General features: G+C 41.5%; 1 protein-coding gene across 1 annotated transcript in view; it reads left to right on the top strand.

The window, feature by feature from the left end:
• Positions 1–10,477, top strand: part of ZMIZ1 (zinc finger MIZ-type containing 1) — a 159,320-nt gene that overhangs the window by 118,902 nt on the left and 29,941 nt on the right. The window contains exons 5-7 of the mRNA XM_009641960.2: positions 6,375–6,489; positions 8,732–8,949; positions 10,351–10,470. Of these exons, the coding sequence (XP_009640255.1) occupies positions 6,375–6,489; positions 8,732–8,949; positions 10,351–10,470 (453 nt within the window). The remainder of the gene's footprint in view (positions 1–6,374; positions 6,490–8,731; positions 8,950–10,350; positions 10,471–10,477) is intronic.

The following is a 10,477-nucleotide window of genomic DNA, read 5'->3' as shown; positions in this document are numbered from 1 at the left end:
AAACAAAGGACTTGAGAAATTGGGGGGGGGGGGGGGTACATTTTTGGAGCTATATATTTTCTCTGTAAGATCTGAATGTTTGGAGTCTTGCCATTAAGAAGCAGAGGGAAATAAAGTCTCGCAAAATGCTTCCAAATTGACTTTTTTTTACTTTTGCATTACATAAATACACCCAGTGACTTGGATGGGACTCTTAAGTATTTATGCCAGTACCATTTAAACTTCTTCAAATAATGGTAGTACATAGAGGTATGTATGTGAGGAAGGCATGCATCACATAGGCAGCATCAATCAAAAGTATATTACTGCTAGCCATCCAGACTGAGTGTTGCTATATGCATTTAGTACACCACCCTCTTTTTTTTTTTTCCCCTCACCTTCAATGTAAACACCTTAGGGTACCTGTACACAACATGGGCTTTTAGTTTGCTTTACATCAGCTTGTGATGTACAGAGGTAGTTACTCTTTGTTTTCTTTACAATACGTCTTCATGTTGCCTTGCTGACTGTAAGCGGTCTTCGTGTCCTTCCTACACAGGTGTCTCCTTTCCTTGCGCTGCCATATTCCTCCGTGTGAACAGAGAACGGGTTGTGTGTAGAGTGGTTGCTACAGTCTACAGAAAACGCAACCCAAAAGGTCAAGGGATAGCTTGGTTAAATTCGGTGTAACAAAAATTTTTTGATAGTAAAGCGTTTTAATATCTGTCAACTAGGCTAAAAACTATTTGTAAGTGTTTAAGTTGAAACACTTCAGCCAAGCACTTTAGCCATATGAAGGTGGTGCATGTATCTCAGCTGGCGAGGCATTGGTTTTGTTCCCCTGAAAAAAAATCTCAATGAAAAATGAGAAGTCAGTTGTTTCCTTCTAAATGTCAGGGTTTTTTTTAAAAGAAAACAAAAGCAGATCTCTGAAATGTTTTCGATTGTCAGTAAGAGGAACTAAATTTTGGCTTTCAGGTGTCACATTGCTTTTTTCAAATTCGTAGTCAAGGCAAACAATATTTTCAGTGGAAATTTGACCAGAAATAAATAAAATAAAAAATTCATTTGATCTGTTATTTGTGAATAGATTGCTGGGGATTCCTAGCTTATCGAATTGGGAAAAAATGAGCTGAAGTCCTTCCTGGAGCATTGAGGTGTTGCAGGAAACTGCTAATGGTGTTCCATCTGGTTTTGCGATTTTATTCTTAAAGAAGTAGTTAGGTTGTGTTTATACTGATACGAAAATTATAAAGATGTGGTGAAATTCATGCCTGTTCCATAACATGAGCACACCAAAAAGGTGGTTCAAATTCAGTATTTGCAGTGCACCGTGCAAAACAGTCTTTTTCTTGAGTATGCTTAAAATAAGTTTATGGTGGTGCCCTAATCAAGAAGAATTGCTAATTGAATCCATATTAATAATTAAAGCTACGTGAATGGTGTTCATTTGAGAAACCCAAGTAAAATGAAAACTAAACCGGAATGAAAGAAGCCAAGCTGCTTAACTTGTGCGACAGCAGGGACGTGAGTCGCCTGTGTTGGTGCTGCAGTTCCCTGGGGCTGCATTTCCCTTTCTGGCTGTGGGATTTGTGATGGTTTTCCACTGCAGACAGATGAGGTTTTAGGGGGGAAAGAGGGGTGAGACGGGAGCAAGGAGTCTTGTTTTGGAGACTGTTACGTTTTAGTTTGTATTAAAGTAGTGTCACCTAGAGGCTTCAACCAAGAATACAGCCGAGGGGTGCTGGGCACCCTGAGCCCTCACGCACCCAGAGGCAGTTGTAGGGGCAGAACAAGGTGCAGACGCAAGAGGTGCCAGCAGGCAAGAACAGATCAGGAGCCCCAGGTTTGGGCTGTATTTGGACGGTTCTGATTTTTGGCCGTGTGTTTTGCTTTGGCTACAAAGGAGCATTTGGCCTGAGTAGATCTCTGACACCTTGCTCCTTGTCAGATGCTCTCCTCTCTAGGTGTCCGTGGGTGACAAAAGCCGACATGGGAGAAATGACAGGCAGTGTTACACTGGCAATTACCTGCTCATCTTGGCGTCAGCTGAAGAAGTTATGATAGAGTCTGTAGATTTAAAGGACTCTGTGTGTGAGCTACCAGTCAGGTGGGATGACTGTGCTTCAGAAACATTAAAGACCCCTGCAAAAGTGTAAAGCTGGCTTCAGGGTAAGCAACAAAAACCAGTCACTGAAAGCCCAGTTGTGATGAACTTGATTGCAGTGCTTGGAGTGAAAAGGTTTTTTGAGAAAGCCAACATCTGGTGCTTTTCTTCAGTAGTTGATAGATTTTCAGTGTTTAAAAGGGAGATGGCTGCTTTTTAAAGGTAGTGTTTCAGACACCTGGCCTTCTCAACAAGTGATGTGGAAAATCACCGGGAAGCTATAACTCCAGATTTTACCCTCCTCCACAACATGTAAAGTACCAATGCTCCAGGGATGCGTACTTCACTAAACCATGTGAATCTCTCCTTCCTCAATCAATGAAGACATGTAAACAGAGTATCAGATACACAGACAATTGCTTTAATGACAACATAAACGTATTTAAAATACAGCATTTTCAAGCAATGCCACAAATCATGCGTAAACTACAGTAATTCATTAGTATTAATTTACAGAGCTCACTTTTTATTAAGCAACTATTACCAGAATTAACTAACAGTCTGTGTCTGACATGAAGCTTGTGACTATTCCAAAGAGGCTGGATAGCTGTCTGGTTCTGTTTTCCTAGTACTGAGACTAAGAGAAGCTGTTTAGACCTAAGTACTGATGTGCTTCTCTGACATGAGTGTTGTATTACCGATGGTTTCAGTACATCTGCCAGCAGCTAAGAAATCCTTCCTCCTTATTCCTTGATTGCAGTTTCACTACATCATAGTTTGAGAATTTCCCTCCATCTCTTCCTCTTTGCTCTATGGCTTCCTCTGCTGTTTGGCCTTTAATGCTGACCAGTAGTATGTATAGGTTCATTAACACTATTATAAATTTAGTCAATACTCTTTTAGTGGACTCCAGCTGAGCCCGAACTGACTCACTGCCCTCCAGGGTGTAGTGAGAGACTTAATTACCCTTGTACCTTTCAACAGGAACAGTGTCGTGGGCAGCGTTTTGCGGTGGCTGGAGAGCTTGAAGCTTCTTTCTCTATTGGCTGCCATTTTCAAGTTGAAAGAAAGGGATTCCAGAATAATTCACAACTCTGTATAATAACAGCGGAAAGCCACTGCTCTTTTGCAAATGAGAATTGGATTGGTCACGTTTCATTACGGTACTTACATGGATTTTCCTTTGATGGTGGGAGTATTCCTTTGGGTTGTCTAAGGACACAAGCGCAAGTTGAAAGAGCGAAGTGGAGGGACAAGTAATCCTTTAGTTGAGCGGCACGTGTTTCAGCAGCTCCTACTGCTTGAAACCAAAGAAGCCTTCACGCGGTGGAGGAAGGGTGGGTATTACGTCCATTATGGCAAAAGTCATACGCCATTTGGTGATGGGCCAGAGCGTCATGCTGGGGAGTGCAGACCACGAGAATGCCATGGATTTCTCATTGGGGTAACTAAAGTGAAGTTTGAAGTGAGGTCTAGTGCAGTAAGTGTATATTAGGGTGTATAAGCTGATGCTCTGCAAGGCACATCCATCACTATTTCAGTGTCGCCATAATTTCAGATACTAATGTTGTCTGCAATTTAAAGCAGACCTGTGTTGGATAACGTAATGGTCAGGTGGTTTAGTGTGCACGATGAATATTTCTCAACAAATCTGTACCTGGTCTTTTTTTTCTGGCTTTCATGTGTTATGCTGGGTCCTGGGCTGGAAGCTTTCACTGTATGTCAACAATATGGGTTCTGGAGGTGTCACCCATTTTAACTGTAAGGCAGTAAAAAGTGAGTGATTTACTCGTCTTTGTAATTAGATGAAGTGTGGTATAGTGTTTGAGAACCCAGTGCAGCCTTCCCCTAAACAAATGCTCTACCATTGGAAAGTACAGATGAATAATATATTAAATCTCTTCTGTGTACTGTAAAGGAGAGGAATGGGTGAGAGAAACATGCTTTGGAGGCAAAGAAAGTGAAGAAATGGTTATAACTTAACAGCAGGCTAAGGCACTGCTAGCTCAAAGTTCCACTAAGCATACAGAAGAACCTTCAGTGACTCTGTGGTTCGATCCCTGCCTGTTGTTCCCCTTCTTATTTACTCATACACTTGCAAAATATTTGCCTTGTCCCTCAGGTTTTATTACCCATCCACAGCACATCAGTGGGGAATAGAGAGAAATGGCTGCAGTGAGTCCTTTAACTGCTTATGTCACGGAGGGAGCTTCTTTGTAGTCATTGAAGTACACAGACACTCATATGTGCCATAAATATCCAAACAAATCACAGAGCAGACATCATCAAAAACAGTCAGAGAAGAAAGTAAAGTAGGGGGCATCATTCAGAGCAGGAAAAAAGAGGAAGGCTTCATAGCAGTCACACATTCTGGGTTAGTCATCATTTGTCTGCATGCCGGTGGAGGGGACTTGCTGAAACATCGTGTCACTTGCAAATATTCGTCACTGAAGCTGTTGTTTGAGCCTTTGAATGAGAGGGGGAAGATTGTCAGCCTTTAAGAGAAAATTTAAAAAAAAACCCCATGGGCTAGGAGGACTTACTGATTGCAAGCCGTTAAATATGCCCTTAATCACACATTGGTTTATATGGATGCTGTCGATGTAAACATTACATGTCAAGCGTCTTGTAGAGAATTACTATTTTCCATTAATTTTCCCTAATTGTTTGTTAGGGGAAATTATTCTTTTCCCTAATTGGATTCATTTTGAATTTTTTGTGATTTTATTTCTTAATTCAATTTGGGTATTTTGAAACAAATAGGTCAGTTCAAATTCACAGTTACGTTCTAATACAGTGCTGTTGTGCTGGCACAGCATTATGGAATTTGTTTGAAATTTCCTAGTTGTTTGTAAAATGTGTTCAGTGTTTCACTTTACCTTAGACAGTTGCTGTTGCTGCCATTAGATTCTTGGTTGCTTAGGACATAGGCAGTTTTTATCATGTGTATGCACGTGTTTGTGCAATGCAATTGCTATTCATAAACGATTTACACTAGGTGTTATGGACAGGGTAAAGAGTGAACACAGAGGTAGTCCTTGATTTTGGCTCACAGCACAAAAGGAAGGAGAAGTGGTCCATGCCTGGAGGGCTCTCTGGGGAGATGGGAGAGTCAGCTCCCTGGTCTGCCACAGAGCCCTTTTTAGGACTTGGGGAGGTTGGTTGTCTCACCAAGTCTTGTATGAGTTAATTGTGTGGCACTTTGTGGTGCCAGCTTTGAAGCACGTGGATGCAGCCCTCGTAGAGCCTGTATGGATTCTTTAGGCAAGGTAGCCCTGTATAGAATTCCAGTAATAGCTGGTAGTCCAGGCAAAAATGCAGTTCTTGTTATGAAATGCAAAGCAGTGGCGTTTGAAGACGAGAGCAGTGTGTGTATGTATTAAATGGTATATATATCTAGATGAGGACAGATCACGTGTGTGTATGTGTACATATATGCAAATAGAAATCTAATTTACAAGTTAATAGTATGAGAAAGAGCAAATTTCAAGTAGGATATATTTTACAGTTATGGGATTAATAGTTACTTTCACTGGATTTAATGTATTTCATTAATTACACTAGATGCATACCTATCCTGTGTTCATTTTGAAACCACCAGTGCTTTCGTATGAAAAGAACTGTAAGAAATGTTTGCTTGTATCTGTGGACAAAGGTAATGGAAAAACCCAATCCTCTCATCCACATATTTATCTGAAAGATGTGTTGTGTATCTGCAGTTGATTTTATAGAATGCTGATTAGCTAATACTGTTTTTGGCATGCAGCTTATCCATCGTGTGGGAGAACGCTATCTGAATTTCAATTTACTTTTCAAAATGATGTTGAACTGCTATTCCTTTAAAGGCTTTTCTGGCCATTTGGGGACCCAGTGCAGACAGTGGAGCTGCAGTCTGGTCTCAAAATCTAATTGAATTGATATGAGGCAGCTGAAGCAGTGATTGTTGAAGAGCTTGAGATGGATTGCAAAAAATAAGTGCTTCTGAGCAACTTGCTTAGTGTCCTTGTTTGAAACTCTGCCCCCGAGTTTATTTTTACTTTCATCGGTTACAGTCCTTTATGGTAAAAGCCCTGTGCTTCAATATAGTTAAGGAATTCATTAGTTCTGTGTGGTTTTGATATGATTGTGTTGCTATTAAAGAAACTTTATGCCTCTGAGAATACTAGGCTAAAAATGGAAGGAGTGGGGAGTTAAGGTAATGTCAGGTGTTAATCCCTTTGTCCCCACCAGCAACTCGCCACTGTTTAAACTTCCAAAATTTCACCCTCCTAAACATTTGTTTTTGCAGTGATGGGTCTTTCCCTTACGATTCTGTTCCCTGGCAGCAAAATACCAACCAGCCTCCAGGCTCTTTATCAGTGGTCACCACAGTATGGGGTGTGACTAACACCTCTCAAAGCCAGGTAAGCTTCCCTTTTGTGCTCTTTCCCCCCCGTAGATGTGGGTTTTCACTTGTGTTTGCAAAATGGAAAGCTTTTTGGAAAATCCTCTTGGGATCAATAATGGTGTCTGTGTTCTCTTTGTTGTACATGCTGCATTTTTTTTCCAGTCGTGTCCTCTTTGGAGGAAAGGAGGCGTCTGAGAGCTTGAGTCAGTGCCTGGTTTAGCTGCATGCAAATGTCAGGCTTGGGTTTAGGCCGTATTTTGCACTGTACGGTTTCAACACTAAAAGTGTGATTTTGGAGTAATCCCAAACCTCCTGGGAATTTCAGATTGGATTTGAAGAGTTGTTTTATTTAAAATAAAATTTCTAGCTAGATTCACCAAATGACAGGTATTGTGGATTTTACCTGGCGTTGTGTCGTACTTGTGGGCTGGTGAAATCCAGTGCCAAGTCTACCCCAACAGAGAGGAGCTCACTACCAGCTATAGGCTGTACTCTTTTCAACCCTCTCCTGTTAATGCTGCCTTACTTTGCACAAATATTTCAGTATGCATTGGAGGATGAGCATGAGCTCCTGGCTTCCAGGTGGGAGCCATACTTACTGGGTTTTCATTTGGTTCTTTCCTCTCTTACCTCTCTTTTTCTTCTGCAATGTATATTGAATTACGCTATACAAAAAGAAGCAGCTTTAATGAAGGAAGTGCCTAGTGAAGGAATTATTTGTGATAGTGTGCTCTCCAAGGGATGTGGCACAAATCAATCTCTCAGGCAGTCTGGCCTTTTCTTACACCACGGATGAAGTGCTCTAAACATGTCACCGCCTTTAATGAGTACAAACGGTACATGAATCTAACTTGTCTTTTCTACCTTTTTCAAATCAAGTGACATTAGATCCCATACGGAATTTTCTGTGGATTTTTTTTTTATCATTTTAATTCTTGTCAGAAAATTAAACCCAATATTGTTATGGATTGAGCCATTTGAAAAAGAAATCATTGAGGGGCCAAGTCCTAGATACTCACATGGCAGTTACGTAAGCACTGGTTGTGGCAAATCGTTTCTTCAAAAAATAAAGGAAACAGTTGCAGGATCTATAACTTCATTTATTATTGTTGATTTCTTTTTAAAATCTTAAAAGGGAAAAGGTATTCCATCTGGGAGCGAAACACCTGAGTAAGCAGGTAGGTCTATACATTGGCCAGAAAATGGAAATCCAGTCTCTTGTGAATATCTTTCACACCTAAAAAGACAAAAGGGGGGAAAAAAAAGACTCAGAGTTTTGTTCTATCATAAGAACACTGTAATGTAACTTGAACTCTTCGTACTTCAGAGGAATGTGCAATAAAAGAAAAAAGTGCTTTGGTAAAAAGGAAAAAATTCTTTAGAATCACTGCAAGGGAAGGGTGAAACTCTGAAACGTGAAGCTTGCTTGTAGCTGTTCAAAGCAGAGAGAAGTGAATGACAGGGTTTCCTGTAAGTCTTCGTGCTCCCCGAGGGAAAGGAATGAGCCGGCTCACCATTCCCTTTCACAAATTCCCAAAGCTGATGACTTGGTCTTCTGCAAAAATTATGACCCCTACATTTCTTCCCAAGTAGGAGACAGATTTCCATGCAGATGATCCGTGAACAGCCATACTTCTGCCTCCACGGAAATGGTAGCAATTTTGGTTCAACTGAAAAGAAAAAAAAGCTTCAAACAAGCAAACCAAGTCCTTTTAAAAACAGAACAGAGGACTTTTTTCTAAGCAGCAATAAAAACAACCAATAGGCTTCTGTACGCTTTAGAGAGTTGGATTTGAGGGCAGGTTAAGCCACTGAAATACATTCTTTCACAGTTTTGCATCTGTGGTACCCTTTACAGTATGCCAATGAGACTGAATACTTGCAAGTTATTTCCAAGTCCTACATCAAAAAAAGAAAAAGCATGTACTTTGTCTTAGTCGGATGAATTTGCCACCTACCAGAGCATGGTTCTAGCTGGTCTTTGTCATAACTTTTTTCATAAGCGTGTGTGTTTGGGTTCCATCTAGTTAAAAATCTCATGTGAAGGATGATTAGAAGATCAGAAACTCATGTTTAGAAATGGCAAAAGAAAAGGAGAAGTCACCAGAAATGTGCACCTAGATATCAACAAGGTGTATGTTCATTCAAGTTCAGAGGACAGGGTAGTTATATTGTAAATTATCAATTGCAGCAAATCCGCTTAATTTGCTTGATGTAGTTCAAGGTACAGCCCCTTATTCTCATGTTTCTACTCACAGGTGCTGGGAAATCCAATGGCAAATGCTAATAACCCTATGAACCCAGCAGGAAATCCCATGGCTTCTGGGATGACTACCAGCAACCCTGGAATCAATTCCCCTCAGTTTGCTGGACAGCAGCAACAATTTTCAGCCAAGGCAGGCTCCACTCAGCCGTACATACAGCAGGGCATGTATGGGCGACCCAATTATCCTGGAAGCGGAGGCTTTGGTGGCAGGTAAGATTTACTTGTCTGAGGTGGAAAATGGATGTAAATAGTTGGTGAAGCTTGTTTTAGTGACCTGGCAGAAGTGTCATGGGCTTATTTTAATGATAGAAAGTCTCAGTAGCTATTTTATGCTGGTTAACTGAAGTGCATACTGCTTTTACGGCTTCGGAAACCAGCTACCCAAACTGCAATGAAATTCATCACAGTAAATGGAAATGGCTTAGGTCAATCAATTAGCTCTAATAAACCCCCAAAATAAAGTTTTAATTAAGAGAGATTGTTAAACAGACCACAAGCTTAGGAATGATTAACATTTAATAAGGCCAGGATGTGAAAGGTGGTGGTGGTATAATTTCTACGTGTGTATGGAGGAATAAGCTTGAGCATGAGGCAAAGTAGGTTCCTATGCAATGGGATATTTCTGCTCAAAGACTTAATCCACAGCAGAAATTTGGAAAGACTTGGGGGTGAGGATGTTTGTTCAGAGACGGTCAAGCTGTGTATTTATTTTGGGGAAGTAAATGCTGCATTAGTGAAATAAGCCAAAACTAATAGCCTGGGTTTTGTTACATTTTGACTTTCTGTGTCTATGCTTTGTAAACAAGGGTGGTAAGTGCATTTAACTGAAACCACTATTTATGGTCCCTCTGCAAAGCCTGCTGAAAAGGTTGTTAGCATAGTCAGTCTAGTGTGAAGAATATAAGCCTGGGACTCGGGGAACTTCTCTCTCCTTTCATCTCTGCCACCGATCTACTGAGTGACCTTGAACAAGTCAGAAAGTTTCTTTAGCTTTGTGTTAATATCGAAAATGGGCACAGCGTACTGAACCATATTTATAAAGCTAGTTGTTGTCTTGGAGTGGGAAAGACATGGTTTAGCTTAATTTATCTTATGACCAGTAAGAGAGCTGGGTAGGAACTGCAAAATACGTTGTGTGGGATCCAGTAGCGCTGATTGCATTGGGTCTCTCCTGGCCTTTCTGCTGAGGTTGAGGGAGGAATGCTTTTACAACATTGGGAACACTTGGCATAATTCACCACTGAGGCAGATGAGTGCACTGTAGTGGAGGAAGGTCTCTGTTCACGCTGCAGTGTTCCCTACGCCATCGGGAAACAGAGCACGCATTAACTTGCAGGATTTCAGTTCAACTTTGCAGTAAGCGACAGAGCCGCAAAGCAGTTCACTGCCCCCAAAACAACAGGCAGCGGTGCCTTGCAATCCCGGTGGCAGCCCTGTGGCTGTTGCACCTGAGCAACACTTGCGTCTCATGTACACCCCTCATTCCCCATCCTGCTGGCTTTCAGTAGGCATTGATACGTGGTGTTGGAAGAGTTCCAGACGAGGGTCACACCAATGCTCAAAACAAAATCCACCAGGCATGTCTTAATTCTCTCTTTTCTTCCCTGTTAGTTACCCTGGAGGCCCAAATACCCCTGCAGGAATGGGGATCCCTCCCCACACGAGACCGCCAGCTGATTTCACCCAGCCAGCTGCAGCTGCCGCCGCTGCTGCAGCTGCCGCTGGCGCGGGCCACCCA

Source organism: Egretta garzetta, unplaced genomic scaffold (assembly GCF_000687185.1).
Source record: "Egretta garzetta isolate BGI_Z169 unplaced genomic scaffold, ASM68718v1 scaffold56, whole genome shotgun sequence".
Classification (NCBI taxonomy): domain Eukaryota; kingdom Metazoa; phylum Chordata; class Aves; order Pelecaniformes; family Ardeidae; genus Egretta; species Egretta garzetta.
Note: the sequence above shows the minus strand (reverse complement) of the source record. Positions and strands in the feature narration are given on the sequence as shown.